Source organism: Dioscorea cayenensis, chromosome 11 (assembly GCF_009730915.1).
Source record: "Dioscorea cayenensis subsp. rotundata cultivar TDr96_F1 chromosome 11, TDr96_F1_v2_PseudoChromosome.rev07_lg8_w22 25.fasta, whole genome shotgun sequence".
Taxonomy (NCBI): Eukaryota; Viridiplantae; Streptophyta; class Magnoliopsida; order Dioscoreales; family Dioscoreaceae; genus Dioscorea; species Dioscorea cayenensis.
The window spans coordinates 2423437-2442616 of record NC_052481.1 but is presented as its reverse complement, the minus strand read 5'-3'; the positions used below and the strand labels follow the sequence as shown (position 1 = coordinate 2442616).

At 32.0% G+C, this 19180-nt stretch overlaps 2 protein-coding genes across 3 annotated transcripts; both read left to right on the top strand.

The window, feature by feature from the left end:
- The first annotated feature begins 3015 nt into the window (after window positions 1-3015).
- On the top strand, window positions 3016-10748 carry LOC120272587 (UPF0183 protein At3g51130). 2 transcript variants are annotated; one of them, XM_039279455.1, is made up of 15 exons: window positions 3016-3235; window positions 4353-4435; window positions 4733-4807; window positions 5016-5083; window positions 5156-5261; window positions 5331-5385; window positions 5494-5660; window positions 6030-6092; window positions 7026-7073; window positions 7754-7867; window positions 7960-8059; window positions 8138-8211; window positions 9196-9300; window positions 9392-9443; window positions 10610-10748. In XM_039279455.1, the coding sequence occupies exons 1-14, from the start codon at window positions 3091-3093 to the stop codon at window positions 9437-9439; spliced, it is 1251 nt and encodes a 416-aa protein (XP_039135389.1). In that variant the 5' UTR covers window positions 3016-3090; the 3' UTR covers window positions 9440-9443; window positions 10610-10748. The 2 variants fall into 2 exon arrangements, with proteins under 2 accessions (XP_039135389.1, XP_039135388.1); XM_039279454.1 differs by having other exon boundaries at window positions 5488-5660.
- A 2592-nt stretch (window positions 10749-13340) lies between these two features.
- On the top strand, window positions 13341-17426 carry LOC120271880 (endoglucanase 23-like). Its single transcript, XM_039278560.1, has 5 exons — window positions 13341-13906; window positions 14437-14736; window positions 16124-16285; window positions 16389-16664; window positions 16937-17426. The coding sequence occupies exons 1-5, from the start codon at window positions 13448-13450 to the stop codon at window positions 17270-17272; spliced, it is 1533 nt and encodes a 510-aa protein (XP_039134494.1). The 5' UTR covers window positions 13341-13447; the 3' UTR covers window positions 17273-17426.
- The last annotated feature ends 1754 nt before the right edge of the window (window positions 17427-19180 follow it).

The following is a 19180-nucleotide window of genomic DNA, read 5'->3' as shown; positions in this document are numbered from 1 at the left end:
GAAGGCCCAAGGTTAGGTTCATGCTGATAGCCCATGACAAGTACATTTGGTTACATATTGGTTAACATTGGTGGAGATTTGATTGTGTTCGATTCATATTCAACCAAGGAGGGTTGATGGTGTCTTGAAGTTATGGTGCAACATGATGTTGTAACTTAACCAGTTCCAACTAATGTGTATATTGGATTGGGTTAAGTCGAGTTGCAATCGAACATAGAATAATAAAAAGGTTTCATAATAAGGGTAGTATGGGAGTCAATATAAGTCTTGTCTCAAATCTGGATCCAAGAAAGAGCCCAAGGAGGTAGGCGTGAGGTAAGAGGGAGCTTATTGACTATTGTGATCATGGCGAGATTTCGGTGAAGATATGATGTGTCAATTATAAATTAAGACTGACAAGAGGTTGGTTAAAGTGATTTTTCTAGTGATTTTTATAGAATAGGATCTTTTGATTTTCAGGATCCTTTGATAATCATGGTTGTGTACGCGAGTTGTGTTCTTATGTGTCTTCTCTAATGGATTTAATTCTTTAGCTTTGGCCACGCTGACATGAGCATATTAATTGTGCTAATTTAGGTTATTAATTTCTGTTGTTCTGGCAGTATAACAATGTAAAAACAAACCATAATATTGTAGTAATGATATTGTTACTGTAGTAGATTTATTATGGCCATTTTAGATTATTAATTTCTGTCGGGTTTTCCGGCAGTGCAACAGTGTAAAAACAAACAAAAATACTACTATAGTGTTCACACGTGCGACCTCTTGTGCTGGTTCACACTAATCTGCACACTTTTCATAGCACTATAGTAAATTTACAGCTCATGTGTAGGCTTCGTGTGGGCTCAAAATGCCCACACAGCTCTCTGCCGAGTCTGTGCGGCTGCATACTGCCCCGCACACCATTATACCAAGCTTGTGCATCCCATAAAACACACGTATGACTTTCTAGTGGTCTTGTGAGGGCTCTGTACGCCCTATGTGCATGTTAGAACCCTAGTTTTTGCTTACACGACTCTTCAAACCTTCAAACAATATCAATATACTACCAAAACCCTCAATGTGAGTTAGAATAAGATGGAAAACTATATAACAAGTAACACTAAGGTTTTAGAGTGGAAAACCCTACAAATCGAGGAAAAAACCACAAGAATCCTTAGAGTCACTTAAAATATATATCAACTACGGGATGACAAGAGTCTCCTCTAGGTATAATGTTGGAGAAGCTTAAGTTAAAAGAAAATAGGAAAAAAGAAAAGGAAATGGCATATATTGATTACACTGAAGCACAGAAGCAAAACAACACTTCAGAGCAAACAACATGTCATTTTTGTAACCATTCTTACATTGTCACATGTATAGCATGTGACTTAATTGTTAAAAAATTAGTTACACACAGCTGGCAACTTATGCCACGTCAACAATTCTGTTATAACTACCTTGTAACTGTTTTCTTTCTTCCTTTCTTACAGTTATTACACAGAGAGCTTATATATAGCTCAGTTTCTCTGTAATTCGGTCAATTGGATTAATGAAATCAATTGTCATCTTCTTCTCCAAGCTTTCTTCTCTCATTCTTTCTTCACTTTGCTGATTTTTCCTTGGAATTCAGGCATTAGATCGGTGGTGAAAGATCCTCCAAGCTGCTAGATTAGAGACAAGGAAGTGCAGCTACTTTTCTGCTTCAAAGAATCAATCTCTACATCATGAAGTTTCTCTAAATTTCTCATTCTTCCAACATATAACTAGAGGAATGACAACAATACATCAACAAGAGGGTTTTATACAACAAACATTCATCATCTCAAGGATGGATCTACACAACAAACATCATGAAGAAGATAAAATGAGGAAGCAAACCCTAAGGCAGAGGAGAGCTACTTGCAAGGATCACTCCAACGAATTTGGATGAACTCTGACACCAATTTGTCGATCAATCTCTTCCCCTAACTCAACCCTCTCTCTTACTTTCCTTTTTTTTGGTTTCCCTTCTCTCATTCAAATTGAGTTGTACAGTTCACTTCCCTGAATCATACAAATGATGGAAGACCATCATTCAAGCCTCTCTTGTAAATTACTCTTTTGCCTTTCATAAGTTGACATAGTTTTGTTTTTTTGTTAATGTAGGCCTTGGAGCCCAATCTTTAATTTATCCAACCCATTTGACTCAACAATTTCTTGTGTTTTTTTTGTGTGGGTTCGTGTGAAAATCTTTATAAACTTAAAAAAAAAAATTAATTACTCACGTCCCTAACTGAACTAAGAATCACTTCATACAATATCTCTGATATTTTGGTATTATTTGAAATATCAAGTTGTATTGTTAAATTTAACTAATAACATATTATAATCTTCATAAATATAGAGAAACGTTTCTAGCCCAACAACGGATTCCTCTTCCAATTTCCCCCAAATGGATGTTATCATTATTACAAGATTCTGAAGTTTGCAAAACATGGAAAGCGTGAAGGTAGTTGATATTTTTTATGTATGTAAATTACACTTTCAACAAGTAATTTTTTTATTATAGATACAATGAGTACAAATGGCAGAGATTTGAGTTATTTAAAAAAATAAATTTGAGTTATAATAAGCCTATATATTTACGAAAAAAAATATTCGACAGGAAGATATACTCCTTTATACGGATTTTAGTACTTTTGCAACTTCTAAATAATCGGTGGATCAAAAATAAAAATAATTTTTTTTGACAGATATGTGACAAACACTTTTCATTTAAAAGGAATCATGGATATACACAGTAGTGGAGTTAATACTTTAATTCATATGTGCTCTCACTTACGTAGATTTTAAGATTCGATCTTGAGTTTTTATTCGATCTCGAGTTTTTCCAGAATGAACACTTTTTTTATTTTATTTTTTAAATCCTATACAATATAAATAATAATATATATTTGTTATTGTTATATTATTAATTAAAATGAATTAATAATGCCCTAAATTAAATATTTCCGTAACCCAAACGATTTGATTTCGTATAAAAAGAGGGTAAGCAAAGGTCGCAAGAAAAGCAGAGAGAGGGGTTCTCTGAGAAGGATCGAGATCGAAGGAGAAGACGAGGAGCTCGTGATGCAGCCGCTCCCGCAACACCAGCGATCAGTGGCGATGCCGGCGGCCGTCGGACCGGCGGCGAGGCGGAGGTGTGAGGGCACTGCTTTGGGCGCCATTACCCTTGACCTTCGCCCTGGGCTTGGCATCGGTCCCTTCACCATTGGTATTGCTCCTCTTTGCATCGCTTCTTCTTTTTGGTTTAATTCTTATTTTCTCCACATGATTGTTCGCTGATCGTGTTTCCATTTGGTTGGATGATGGTTTGGTGTTTGATTGCTCGAGATTGCCCTCTTTTTGTTTTTCCAATCAGGGTTTGAATTGATGAATTAGGTCATCTGGTTGTTCTATGTATTTGCTTTTGCTTTGATTACATTGAAGAGATTAATGGCTGTATGATTCATGGTCTTGGAATGTGAATTTCTTGTATTCTATGTTCACTTGAAGAGAGCAAGGATTGAATGGCTCAAATAATGTTTCAAGTGTTTGAGTGATGTTTGGTTGGTTCTCTGATGGTTTGAGATTGAACTTTTTTATTAGGGTTTTTAATTCTGGAGTGGGTAACTCTAGTTGTTGGTTTTCTTTGTAGTCTGGTCTCTATTTATTTATTTATTTATTTATTATTGGTTTGTATGGAAGATGGATTAATGATCAAATGATTCACTAATTGTATTGAGTGATTGTTGGTGATTTGATGGTGGACAATGACCTTGTTTCTTGGTCCTGGTTTCTGAAACTGACTGCTTAGTTGTTATTTGTACTCTGTATTATTTACAATTTTATTGTCTGGAAGAGAGATCAAGGGTTGAGAGGGATTTGCAAGGCAGTGAGAAAATGCATTATGCACATGGTCTGCAATCTTATATAAGTGTCAATTTATTACCATTATGAAATTATAAGGTTTGTTGATTTCAGAGACATGAGGCCTCTTGATTTGTCCAATGTACGGGCACACAATTTTATGCTCTATCTTTGTCATGTATGAATCATAGAAAATAGTGAAACCATTGTTTATGTTGTTATTCCTGGCCCAGTACACACCTTCTATTATTGATATATTTATTTGTGTTTGCTCGAAGAGGATATGACAAAACAAAAAATTATTTATGCAAAAAGCTTTAGAAGCTGTCAGTTCAAAGTTGATTTAATGCTTGAGGAGATTTGACCTTTATATGTAATAAGGCGGGCAAAGCATTGGTGCTGCAAAGTGCTCAGGAAGTCACTTGTGTAACTCTTCCGACTTGTTACTTTTTTAATTGACATCAATATTCTTTTTGTTGCAGGAATGCCCATCTGTGAAGCCTTTGCTCAAATAGAACACCAGCCCAGCATCTATGACGTGGTTCATGTGAAGTATCTTGATGAGGTTAGAAGTGGTTAATATGGTTTGGAAATTCCACAATACATATCAATCTTTATTGTTGAGCCAACCACTTTTAGTCTGTTGTTGATTTGACCAAAAAAAAAAAAAATCAGCTATAGAATTAATTTTTCACCACTAGTTCATGATCATGAAGGCAATGATGGAAATATTTTAGGAACCTATGAATGATTACTCTTTATTTTGTTGCGTCAATTTAATTGAGAGCGATGCATATACAAATGACCTTGAAGGAATTATTTCATCATTATGTTTTCATTTTTTTTTTCATATTTCTTGCAGGAACCTTTAAAACTGGATATTGTTATTGCCTTCCCAGACCATGGTTTCCACCTTCGTTTTGATCCTTGGTCACAAGTATGCTTCTCTTGAATTTCATAATGTGCATTTTAGTTTAGTTATTATCTTCATATATTTATCACCTGGTTAACAGTTTGGTATGGCCTCTTTTAAGCCTGTGACTTCTTAAACTAATGGACTTATCTTGTTTTTGCCTAGAGTTCATCATGTTGGTTCATCTTTTGCCATGCACTATCTTCAAAGGTTGAGTTTACTACTTTTGCAGAGATTGCGTGTGATTGAGGTTTATGATGTGAAACGATTACAAATGCGTTATGCGACTTCGCTGATTGGGTAACACAGAGATTAAATTTGCAATTCATGATTATTTCTTGGATATGAATTTTTCTAATTTCTTTTTCTCAGAGGTCCATCAGCGCTGGCTACTTTTCTGGCTGTCTGCAATCTTTTTGGACCTACTTATCCTGGAATACATGACAAAGAGACGGGGGTTTATACTCTTTTTTATCCGGTGTGTTTCTGTGAATAATTGAACTTTCATGATGTTTTCCATTCGTCTTATTTATTTATTTATTGCCAGGGGCTGTCCTTTGCTTTTCCAATACCTACCCAATATGCAGATTGCTGCCATGATGGTGAAGATGTCTTTCTTTCTTCTACAGGATGCTTAATTCATATGAAATCCTTCATGATTAATTTATCCAGCATTATTAAGTAGCTTGCAACTATCATGGCAGTTTCAGCTGGATTGCCTCTTGAGTTTCCTGATGGAACAACCCCAGTTACATGCCGAGTTTCAGTATATGATAGTTCACCAGACAACAAAGTTGGTGTTGGATCTTTGATGAAAAAGGCTTCAGTTCCACCACTGCCTGCTGGTAATCTATACATGGAAGAAGTCCACGCTAAGGTTAGAGTTGTTGATACTGGTTTTTTTCTGTTTCAGCTTTGAAGATATTCTTCCCATTTATTACTGTCATGAGTATTACTTGTATCTTGCTGCATATGTCAGATAGTTGTTTTACGCTTGCTTGTATAATCCTGAATTAATGATGGCATTCATAGCCTTGGGCAGTCAAAATTTATAACTGGTTCATGAATTGGTAGATATTTTCCTTTTGACTTTTTTGTACATCCAAACATTCTTGTATATTGTTCCTTGTTGCTTATATTTCTGCACAAAGTGTGTAATAGTCAGTACCATTATAGAAGTTAAAGAGTTTGTTTATTACAAAGTTTAGTATCCATACTGAAACTTTTCACATCTTCCGGAGCTTAGCTAGGAGAGGAGCTATGGTTCACCATCGGTGGTCAGCATATTCCATTTGGTGCATCACCTCAGGCAAGTATATGGTATGGGAATTTAAAACCTGAAGTTTTTCATTTGATATCTTCTATTGCTTCACTGTTCAATGCAAAATGTTTCTCAGCATATGTGGTTATTGATTATTTGCTATGCATATACATTCCCTCATTTTTCAAATATCTTGCAATAGATAATAGATTAAATCTTCTCCATCCTTGGGGCTTTAAAGTTCATCTGAACAGGACAAGAAAGAAATTTAATATAGATGTAGCTTTTTTCTCAGTATGCTATCCTGCATGCTTATATAATCAAATGCTGCCTGATTGATAAGTTGTTAATATGTTGTGGAATGTTTGGAAACTAGTTATCTACCATGTGGAGTTATAAGTTTTCACTTTTTACTTCTTGTGTTTCTTTCCTCATCTTTTTCTGACTGTTAGATGAACAAGTCTTCCTTATTCCTCAACAACAGATAGCAGTTAAAATCCTGTCATTGTCATTTGGCAAATACCTGAGGGTTAATTCAATCAGAATGCATTTCCCAAAGGAAGTTTATGCACATGCAATGGGCATTAAGCTTTTTTCTCTGTCAATTGTCAAAATAACTGACCTCCCTTCTAGTTATATGTGACTAGGATGTATGCCTTTACTCACCAGGTCTCTTAAATACTTTAGCCAAATTCAAATTGTATGATAGCATCCTTGTAATTTTTCAGAAAGAAAAATATGTATATCCTACTCTTGTTATTGAGATCTTTTGAATTAAACTACCTTTGTGGTCCATTTACGTTAGTGAAGTTGTGGTCTTCTCCAACTGATTTTTCAACTTTATGAAACTTTGGTTTGTTCTGAAGTGCGCTTCCTAGTAGCATGTTTCACATTTGGTTTAATGTAATTGTTTCCTTTTGATTAATTCAATAGCTCTGCCGCGAATCTGCTTGTATGTTATCTTTTTGTTTTCTTCTGTAGGATGTTTGGACTGAGCTTGGCCGTCCTTGTGGAATTCATCAAAAACAGGTGAAAGAAACTGTACAACTGTTTGCCTTTCTTTTTTCCTTTTGTCGTATGGATATATTATTGCAGACCTAAATTAATCAGCCCGAGATTTGATTTCTTGGAAAAAATGTTGTTTGCATAAGTTTTGCATATTTGGTGGCCCAACTGTAGTTTATGCTGTTTTTTTCTTAGAGCTAGTAGCAAGGGAATCACTTCTCATTCCGTAATTCTCTTATAAAGTAAAAAAATTATTCAATGAAAATGAAATAAGGGGGAAAAAAGGAAATAAGAGAATGTATCTGTTCATTTGTTTATGTAAGTGTGTTTTTATCATTTCCATCCACCACTTCACGGCAAGGTTATTTTGACCTGAGCCCATTCAAGGTTGCTATTTACCTAACCATTTGTTGCGAGCATCTTACCTGTAACTCTTAAGGACATTGAATTTGTTTGGTTGACCTATGGAGTTTTTCGAGTTCAGCCAACATATACTTACTTTTGTACATGCGCATGAAGTCATCTTCTCTGACTTGGGCTAGCCGATAACCAGCCAGAGCAATTAAAAGTTGTAAAGTGTTAAATCTCCTTCAAAGTATTTAGCACAAGAAATATGGTCTAGCCCATTATTACATACATAAGAAACTTCACATTCAATCAAAACTAAGTTGCTCTCCACTGACTGTTGACTGTCTGTATTCTAGGTTGATCAGATGGTGATCCACTCTGCTTCAGATCCTCGGCCTCGGACAGCACTATGTGGCGATTACTTCTACAATTTCTTTTCACGTGGTCTAGACATATTATTTGATGGACAGGTTTCTGACTTCATTTTATGTAATTTTATTTTATTTCTACTATTATCTTAACATGTTTCCACTTCAATGCTTTTCTACCTTTGAATCTGTAGACTCACAAGATCAAGAAGTTTGTTCTGCATACAAACTATCCTGGCCATTCAGATTTTAATTCCTATATTAAGTGCAACTTTGTTATTTATGATGCTAATGGTGAGTCTATTGTACAAATTTCTTGAAAGTTAAAATGGTGTGTATGTCAGAGCTTAATGTTGCACTTTGGTTGTTTAGTTCAAGGACCAGTCCAAGTTGGGAATGCTTCCAGCCATTGCATTACACCAAGTACAAAGTGGGAGCAAGTAAAGGTGAGTTCTATATTTTTAATATGGCTTTCTGTTTTAATATTTTAGACTAAAGCCGAACATGAAGTTGGATCATACATCATCAAATCTGCCATTTATGTTGGATGATCAATATGTTAGTTTTTATATGTTCTAAAATCTGGCTTGTAGTAGTATATAATTATAATACTTTGGTTTTGATGACCTATGGTTGGCTATCAAGTGTAGGTCAGGACAATGAGAATGAATTATTTTTCTAGAAAGTTCTATACATTTGCTTCGCTTTTTGCTTTTGCAAAATGGTGTTCCTGGTGAATATCACAGCAATTAGAAATGGAATACATAGTTAACAAAACATAACTATTGATTGAATTAATAAGTATAAATTATATAAAATTTTACAAGTTTTTTGAGTGGTTCATAATAATTGCTTTTAGCACAGTACTGATCAATTTTCAAGTGTATGACATTTTTCTCATGATTCCAAGTTGCTATCTTGCTACACTAAAGCATATTGTTTATTCTTATGTTTGGGTATATTGGATACATTCAGTAATAGATCTCATGTTTCGGTACATTTGATATGTAGGAGAATATAATTGGTGGAAAGAATAAATGACACTGTGACAACTTCACTTTTCTTTTTTATTTTCTTATAAACTATTTATAATCTGACCATTTCCCACCTCCCAATTCTCATCTCCTTGAGGAGAGATTGCACATATTTGATCTGCATCATCTTTTCTTACATTTAGTACCACGAGAGATAAAGTGGTGAAGTAAAAGGAAATTTTAACTGATAATTTTATTTCATTTTAATTGTTTTCTTGTGCATCCAAACAAGATAATTGAATCTGAGTGAATTTCTTTTCCTTCAGTTTCTACTTCAACCAACCATAACATTAATGTGCCCAAGTCTTTATAAATTCAGATCTTTCTAGTTTTCATTTGTTCTTGATGTTTGATAGTTGATACTAAAAATAACTTTGGGCAATGTTCTACTTTTAGGAAATCCTCGGGGATGGTGGACGGGCTGCAATTCAAACACAAGGCTCCATGAACAATCCTTTTGGATCTACTTTTGTATATGGATACCAAAATGTCGCATTTGAGGTATGAAATCAGTGACGCCTCCTTGAACATAATATATCTACAGTGCATACTTAACAACCACTGATAATTTATTTTCTGATTATTTTACCAGGTTATGAAAAATGGATATATAGCCACTGTTACTCTCTTTCGATCATAAGAAGGTATGTTGCTTCTTTTTAATGTGTCTTAAATTCCAGTTATAGTTGCTTTGTGGTTTCCTGTTAGGTCTGCCATATTGAATTTGATTCTATTTACTAACTTAACAAATCATTCCTTTGTCTCCTAAATCATCACGCTTCATGGTCCCTTAACCAGCTGATGACTGTTTCTATCTATGTTTGTATGACCTTGTTTTTGTGGCACAATTTATTAAAAGGTATGCTAGAAGGCTTATTATACTCATCAGCTTGCCTTCTGAGACTCTGCACATTTTGCTCTCAAATAGTCTTCTAGTTATTTTAGTTCCCATTATGCTACTTGCATTGTTGCAAAATATTTTCTCTACATGTCATTCTATGTTTGTCTCCGTCCAGGATTTCGTTGGTTCTCGGCCTGCCCTCTTGTGGAATGATTATAACTGTTGTATTTTGTAACTTATCCAGTTTTAGCTTGTTCACATCTCTTTCACCCAAATCAGAAAGGTTCTCAGTGTTTTAATATGGTTTATTATTATTAACAGACCATGGCTTTGATTGCTCGCTCAATATTCTGGACAGCTTCTTATCAGATCAAATTCTACTATTTTTAGTATACTTCATCACCCAGTACTATCATGCTTCATCTTTCTCGTCATAGTTATTCATAATATTGGTCATCCCTTAATTTGCCAATCTCTGAAATAGCTTGTGCTTTTGTTCCTAATATATTGTTATCGTTGCTCTAGACTAACTTGAACCCTGTCTGGTGTTTGGTTGGGTATTGACTTGATGTCAAGGGTGTTTTAGCCCTAGACAAACAAGTGTATGGGTTGTTGAGACCATATACCCCTCTTGCTTGCTGATACTCTCTCCCAGCATATCTACTTTAGTGTATTGGATACATTTTTTTTGTTATTTAGATTAGACCAAGAATTAAATACTAGGGAGTTTTGTCTTTTATTTATTTATTTATTTTTTGCATTGCCAATGTCTTCGCAATCTTGAAAACTAAGGTTTGGTTAGTTTTATTCTTATTAAGTCATTTAGAATTCTCTGAAGGTAAGCAAAGTTTGACATGAACTTTGACGGCGGTAATCAATCACATTCTTTTTTTTTTTTACTTCTTTTTCTGCATTAATACCTTCTTGACAGGCTTTTATTAAGTAAAGATGTTACAATCCGTTTTGCAGGTAATTGGTGGTCCTTCAGAGGGTAGTATATCCTGTGTCATACCCAGATGTGTATAACTTGTACAGGGGAACTCTACTATGTATATCACTTTGCCAATAAATTAATTTTTTTTAGTGAAAAACTTAAAAAGTTGTGTAATATCTTTTCCTCTCATTAGATTTTAAAAGTTGCATGTATATAAATTAAGTCCTATTAGGATCGGGTTTCATGTGTAAGGTATTTGTGTTCTTATCAAAAGGTGAGTTTGCACTAAAGTTCATGCAAGAGTAAGGACACATGCATGTTAATGTATTAACTCTATAGTTGTATATCATTTTACCAATAAATTATTTTGTTTTTAATAAAAAAAAATTAAAATTTGTGTGGTATTCTTCCTTTGTAAGATTATAAAATTAAGTTTACGCCAATGATATTTTGATTTATTCGTATTGATTTTTTTTTTTTGTGTTAAGTGTTTATGTCTTTATTGAGAGGATGAGTTTAAATTTTAGCTCATACGAGTGTGGGTAAAGAGCCCATTAATTTTGTGCACATTTTTTATACAGTTTGCCCACTTTGTTATATAAGCAAAAATCCTCACCAAATTTTCTTTCAACTTGTGTCGCAAATCCAATTTTTATTTTTATTTTTTATTTTTGAGTGAGTATTAGAATTAACTTTGTAATTTTTTTTAAAAAAAATGTACCTATTTGTTATCCACTCCATTCATGTTATGCTAAATAAGTCATTTTCTAATGCATTAACTGCATGTTAGTGTAGGCCATGAGCATCCACAATACATAAAATATAATATTTATTCATCATGTCCTTGTACCTTTATGAAATAATCAATCTTGGTACTCATTATTATTAATCCTTGATGTCCCTCAATTTCCTTCCATTCATTCCTCATTGTTTTCAACCCATCACATGTATAAAATTATTCTCATTTCCACCACACCACATTAACCTCTCTTTATGCAAGATTTCATTGTCATCCATTATTACAAAAACAAAACAAACAAAATCTAAGAACCTGTACAACTTGGATATCATCTTCATTCATTGATCCATTTATTTTCACCATCAACTAACTTATGTTTTATATTTGAAAGCGACAAGCACTATATATAACAGGAGTGTACGTACGAGTTAAAAAATAATTCTCCAATCCATACATCCTCAACTGGAGACGAGAGGTTTGGGCTGTTAGTCCATACTCACACCTGTGATCCGTTACTATTATTGCTTTCAACAAGTCTTGAACCCTCAACTGGAGACGAGAGGTTTGGGCTATTAGTCCATATTCCGTTACTATTATTGTTTTCAACGAGTCTTCAACTAAAGATCTTTTGAATGTTTCACATTTATTTTTCGCATAAACGTTAAATACCGTTAGGCCATGAGTCTTTTTGATACTAATTGATTTTCTTCATTTCATGGAAATGAAACATTATTATTATTATTATTATTTAACCTTTTTAAGTCATGAAATATTTAAAGAACACAGACAAATTTTCTCATCATTTTTTTTTTAATTTTCAAGTATAACATACACAAGATTAAAAAAAAAAAAAAAGGAGAGTTAGTTGTGACACGGTATGCATGCATGGAAACTTTTTAATTTATTTTTGTACAGATTAGTTAGTCTCTTTACTCAAGTCAAGAATCAAGAACTTTTGGTTCTCACAAGCAAAGAGCTTCTGATAATAAATCACAAAAAGAAAAAAAAAAGAAAAAAAAAAAGGAGCATTCAAAGAGATGGAGGTGGAGGTGGAAAACGGTTGAGTAAAGTTAAGAGAAACTGAAGAGCCTATTCTTGTTTCTATCTTAACTGTTGATGCAAAATCCTCTTTAGATTCTTTGCCTTCTTGTTTCCATTACCACCCACTTTACTGTTTTGAGTTAAATTTCCAAGAGGAGCAAGAGGACAAAATAACCTTCACTTTTTTAAGAAACAGAGATAAGGAAGAAAAAGCCTGTGTGTTTGTGTTTGTGACTCTCAGTATCATTACATATGATAAAATTCTGTTTATTGTCCTTTCCTTTGTTCCTATGCATTCATCATATAAATTAGAAACCCCCCATTTTTTTATTCTAATATTATAAATATATATTTACACACTCTTATATTTTGACCTCCCATTTTTCATTCTATAATTATATATATATATACAATAGTCACAAACACTAATAATTTTTAATTTATTGATACTTGGTTTTCTGTGTAAGTTTTTTATTAAAAAAATATATAAAATAGCTAATTTATTAAGAGAAAAAAAATAACAATGGAAAAAAAAAAATAAAAAAAAAACATAACAAAAAACAAAAAGGACCAAAATCATTATAACATTAAAAAATACATCATAATAAGTTTTTTTTGCATAGACTTATTCATGTTATCAAACCTCACATTCGTATATGACGCGTGACTTATCTATATTTTTTATTATGTTATTTGAGTGAGGAAGTCAAATGTCTTATTACTATTACTGTAATTTTATTCTAACAAATATTAAAAATAAAAACTAAAACTAAAAAAATAAATAAAAAATAAAATGAAAAAAAAAAAAGTACCCCACGTCTCTCATGCCAAGCCATGCATGTGACTCTAAACTGACACACTTCTCATTCATTGTCGGCACCTTATTCTCAACTCCTCCTTTTCCCTCCATTTGTAAGACCATTACCCCACAACACCCCCCTCCTTCTCCACCATCCCTTTTCTCTCTTGTGACCTCTCATTTCTCTTCCTTTTTCTCATAAAAAATACTAAACTTCATTATATATACATACATACATATATATATATATATATATCTTATAAGTTATAACCCTACCAAATAGCAATCTATCAAATGACAACAATGAAGTGGTCATTGTTGTTTTCTTGTTCACTAGTCCAACCATTAACACTACTAGCTCTAGTACTCATTGTACTAATCACTACTTCTCACTTAGTTTCATCATCTTCTTCTCATGACTACAATGATGCACTTACAAAGTCTATACTTTTCTTTGAGGGCCAACGTTCCGGTCACCTTCCACCAAATCAGAGGCTGACTTGGCGTGGTGACTCTGCCGTCTTTGATGGCTCCGCCGCCGGCGTTGATCTCTCCGGTGGCTATTATGATGCTGGTGATAATGTTAAGTTTGGTTTCCCTTTGGCTTTTACTACTACAATGTTGGCTTGGAGTGTTATTGAATTTGGTGACTCTATGCCTTCCGGTGAACTTCTTAATGCCGCCGGCGCTCTCCGGTGGGCCACTGATTATCTTCTCAAAACTGTTTCTCTTCCCGGCAAAATTTTTGTTCAGGTCAGTAATTCTATCTCATTTGACATAATTTATATATTTAATTGCCGTCTATTGAGATAGGCGAGTTATAATGTGATTATCTCTTAAAATTTTTATTTTTTTTTTTAAATATGGGTGAAAATTTAGTGCGTTGAGTAATATTATCTGCATTGTATAAAAAAAATCAAAATTTATTTATTATAAATAAAATAATATAATGTCTCATCAGTCGGAGTTATAAATTTGCCATTCAAATCTCTCGGGTGCACGGAATCATGCGTATATGATAATATATATAGTGCTTGTCATTTTTGTTATATATATATATATATATTTTTTTTTTGAATAAGGTGAAAAAATCACATTTTTTTTTTATATATATATAGTTTTATTAAACAAAGTTTTTAGTTTTTATTATATATTAAAATTTAATTTTTATTTAAAAGTTAGGATTTGTAATTTGCCCATATTTATTTATAATTAATTAATTAATTAATATGAAAATTAACAATGTATACATATATAATGTATATATATATATATATATGAAGGTCGGGGATCCGATAAAAGACCATAATTGTTGGGAGAGACCGGAGGACATGGACACGGCAAGAACCGTGTACATGGTGAGTGAAGAGAAACCGGGATCGGATATCGCCGGAGAAACGGCAGCGGCATTGGCGGCGGCATCGATGGTTTTCCGATCACTAGACAATGAGTACTCAGTCACATTGCTACAAAATGCTGTCCGAGTGTTTAAATTTGCGGATGATTATAAAGGTGCTTACAGTGATGATGCTGGAATTAGAGCTGGTGTTTGCCCTTTCTATTGTGACTTCGATGGTTATCAGGCAAGCCCCTCATTCATTCTTTTTTTTTAAAAATATAATTAATAATTTATTATTTATAAAAATTCATATCATCAAAGTCTCAAATTTTGAGTTAAAAAGGGTTTAAATATTCGACTTTTTTTATTTACAAGGGAAATAAAATATTTTTCTAGGTGGTAATTGCATAATTATATGTATATATAGATGTAAAGTGTTTTTGTTTTTTAATTTATTTGTTATAGAATATATATATATATATATATATAGAAAAGAGAATCCGATGTATAATAGTAAGATTTTTTTTTAAGAAAATTATTTATTTAGGGAGAAAAATTGATGGTAATTAGATAGTCCACCGCAAAGGACAAAAGGTTAGCATGAATCTATTCTTTGCGTTTGTGGCCCATCTTCTCACGGACTTTGTTTTGAAGTCATTGGCTACAAAATTTATTAAAAAAAATTATTATACTATATATATTCCTGTATATATAAATATATTTTTATAATTTTATTTCATAGAAATAAAAAGCTGCCAATAACACCTTGGTTTATGAGCATTACATAGTGTTGAGCATTAATTTTATATTTATGCATATTTTTTTATGGAAATCAACAGTCATGATCATTCACATGTATAGTTTTATTATGTTTATACATAGTAGTACAGTAAAAAAATTGGGATATACAGTATTTTGATAGGTTTAAATTACACCTCAAAAAACATCACACTAACCCAATAGGAAACAATATAATGGTTTGGCACTGTTATTATAATGAATTTCAAATAATTATAATGAGGTGGTTACCGTGGTTAATTAGGAAGAAGATGATAAAAGTGTGGGGATGGGCTTTCATTTAGGTGTTTCATTGTTTCTTCGTGAACAAATATTAAAATAAAAAATAAAGTTTTGAATTATATTATTTTATTTAAGAAAAAAAATCTAAATACCAAAGATCAATTTTAATTGCCATATCAATGCATTATGATGATAAGTTTAAAATTTAAACCATGTTCAATTTTGTAATTAAAACACCCACAAATTACTCTTTCCCTTGGTTTCATATTAATAGTCACATTTGAATTTTTTTTTTTTCAAATTATTTATCAGTTCTAAAAGCATTAAATATCTTTTTTTTTTATTCCTAATTTATGTTTTTTGATGTATATTAATATGAGTGAATTACTATAACAAGAATAAAATTATTTTATCATAAATTTTTTATTAGATTTTAAGAGTTTTAATGTCAATTTTAATATTTGGTGTGCAAAACGTCCCAGTTAATACAAAACAAAAAACGTATACATCTTGACTATGATATATATTTTTTTATTTTTTATTTAAAAATTGAGCCCATAAACAAACATAAATCCCCACTTAAACATTTCATTTTCCTCTTTGGAAAACAGGATGAGTTACTTTGGGGTGCAGCATGGCTAAGAAGAGCCTCACAAGATGCTTCATTCTTGACTTACATTCAAGACAATGGAAAAACTCTTGGAGCTGATGACAATATAAATGAGTTTGGTTGGGACAACAAACATGCTGGCCTAAATGTCCTTGTTTCAAAGGTCACCCTCTCATTTCCTTTAATTTTTTACATGTAACTCACTTGATCTCCACTTATAAATTAAACATCAAAACTCAACTCATACATAATAATTGCAAATTCAGGAGTTTCTTGAAGCTCAAGAGTACTCTTTGGAGTCATACAAAGCTTCTGCAGACAGTTTCATGTGCACTTTGGTACCCGAATCATCGGCCTCGCATATACAGTACACGCCCGGCGGACTTATATATAAACCGGGCGGTAGTAACATGCAACATGTTACAACGATCGCATTTCTCTTGCTCACTTATGCGAATTATCTTGAAAAAACTTCACAAATTGTTAATTGTGGAAGCATTTCCGTTGGTCCTACTTCCCTTCGCCTTCAGGCGAAAAAACAGGTATTTTTTAAATTTTTTTTTTAAAAAAAATAATAGTCTCACATCAATTAATTTATAAATAATAGTAGTAAAAAGGTATTTCATTAATTCTTCTATAGTAATATATAAGTAGTATTCATGCACAAAATATTCTAGTTATATTAAAAAACTACGATCAAAGAGAATATTCGTAAATCAATTATGCATTAAAAGTTAAACAAAAATCATTTAAGAATATTGTGCGATCGATACTATGATTTAATAATTATTGGTTTGATTGTTTGATTTGCCAGATTGATTATTTATTAGGGGATAACCCTATGAAAATGTCATACATGGTTGGATACGGAGAAAAATATCCGCAAAGAATTCACCATAGAGGATCATCATTGCCATCAAAATCTAGCCACCCAAAGTTCATTGCATGTAAAGAAGGCTCAATCTACTACAACTCTTCCAATCCAAACCCTAACCCTTTGATCGGAGCTGTCGTCGGAGGTCCCGGGGAAGATGATGTTTATGAAGATGATCGAGCCGATTTTCGGAAATCGGAACCTACTACTTATATCAATGCACCTTTGGTTGGTGCCCTTGCTTATTTTGTTGCCAACCCTAATTTGAATGCATGAATATTATAGTACCTATGTTTTGCTTGGAGTGTAAATAGGATAGTGTGAAAGAGTGTGGCATTGCAACCCTACCATACACATAAAATACAAGAGTTTGGATTTGTTTGAAATTTTCTTGCATAATATGCAAAATTTGTTTGATTGTCATTATTTGTAATCACTTTTGTGCTTGAGTAAGTATATATCTTTTTCTACATTTTTTTTTTCATAAAATTTTAAATCTAAAGTTCAACTTGATTTTTAATCTTAAAGAAACTTCTAAACAAAAAAGAAGACAAAGAAAAGGAGGATCAAAAAAGTTAGATTCCAATTAAGAATTGTGATTATTGTCTAATGATCATTGATGTTCTCCATCCAACAAAGAGGTTCATGTCATGGTCACATGCCATTAATATCTTTATTTTTTGGCATTTATTTAATTCATCGAACTCCACATCAAACATTCAAATCAAAGATTAGTACTTGATTTGTTAATAATAATAATAATAATAAATGAAAAGAGAGGAAGATGATAAAGACATCATGTTCTTTGTTTCAAGTGTATACCTAACAAACAAATTAGTTTTAAAAATAAAAATATCAAATTTTTATTAAAAATTTCATTTATGTTAAAATACAATTATATTAAATAATAATCTTCTAGATAACTATATTTGTTTTTTTTTTTGAATAAATTCATAAGTAGTTAAATTTATTTATTAAATAAAAATAAAAATTTAAATTGTAATATTCCGACTAAGTTTGTGTGAGGAATTGCCCACTTCAAGTTGTTCTCCACTTGGTAGCCGTAACGACTATTTTTATTTTTTCAATAAATTCATTGTTAGTTAAATTTATTTATTAAATAAAACAAAAAACCCAACCCGGTGTACATCATGAATTGTCCGCTTTGACTTATCATATACGGGGCCACTTATACATTACAAATGCAACTAATATATTTTTTTAAATTAATTCATAATTAGTTAAATTTATTTATTAAAAAAATAAATAAATTCCAAATGGTAACAAACATACTCCGTCTATGTGTGGAATTGCCCGCTATAACTCGTCTTATATTAGGCGGCTTATAACGACATATGCAACATGCAACGATTATATTTGTTTTTCTTGAGTTAAATTTAGTTATAAAATAAAATAAAAGTAAAATAAATAAATTAAATAAATTAAAAGAATAGTTATTAATTTGGGAGGTATTAACTAGTCAGTATCTTATCTGTTGCACCTAAACTAAAGATGGAAATGATCTCTCCATTAACAACTTGTTGATAGGTTGTCAATTAAGTTAGCCTCCAAATTGAGAAGGTTAATTAAAAGAAAGCTATGGATTAACCTTCAACTAACTTGACAAAAAATTAAAACAAAAAGCCAAAATCAGTAACCTAATTAGAGGTTAGGAGACTTCCATCCAATACTAGTTTTGTGCTATCTTTACTCCTAATTTAAGCTTTAGACTCATTCAACTTTGTTTCCCCCAAAAAAACAAAAAGAATTGAAGATATTTTCCACAAAAAAAAGACCATTTGAGTATTTATTATGTGCAATTCATTTATAAAAATAAAATTTATATAATTTTGTAAAACAATAAAAACACAATGGCCATTGACACTTTTTTTTTTTTTGTGAAAAATATGATAATTTAAAATTTTAAATTAATTATAAATAAAAAATCAATTTCTATATAATATTGGAAGCTCATAACAAGCATTGATTGATGAGATAAATTAAATTTAATCAAGTAATTTCTTCATAAATTAAAATGATGGCAAGTTCTATAAAATATTACAAGTCAAATTCAGATACCTTTACGTACAATAATAATAACCATAATATGTTATATACTCATGTCTCACTCATCTTCATATGATAATGCAAATCAAATTCTTATTCCTACACTAACAAACACAA

Bases quoted from the DNA above. Each gene is read 5' to 3' on its own strand.
- LOC120272587 (XM_039279454.1), top strand. From the start codon at position 3,091: ATGCAGCCGCTCCCGCAACACCAGCGATCAGTGGCGATGCCGGCGGCC. The intron at 5,386-5,487 runs GTGAAGATGTCT...CTATCATGGCAG, and splicing joins TGCAGATTGCTGCCATGATG to TTTCAGCTGGATTGCCTCTT. The intron at 9,301-9,391 runs GTATGAAATCAG...TTATTTTACCAG, and splicing joins ACCAAAATGTCGCATTTGAG to GTTATGAAAAATGGATATAT.
- LOC120271880 (XM_039278560.1), top strand. From the start codon at position 13,448: ATGACAACAATGAAGTGGTCATTGTTGTTTTCTTGTTCACTAGTCCAA. The intron at 13,907-14,436 runs GTCAGTAATTCT...ATATATATGAAG, and splicing joins CCGGCAAAATTTTTGTTCAG to GTCGGGGATCCGATAAAAGA. The intron at 14,737-16,123 runs GCAAGCCCCTCA...TTTGGAAAACAG, and splicing joins GTGACTTCGATGGTTATCAG to GATGAGTTACTTTGGGGTGC.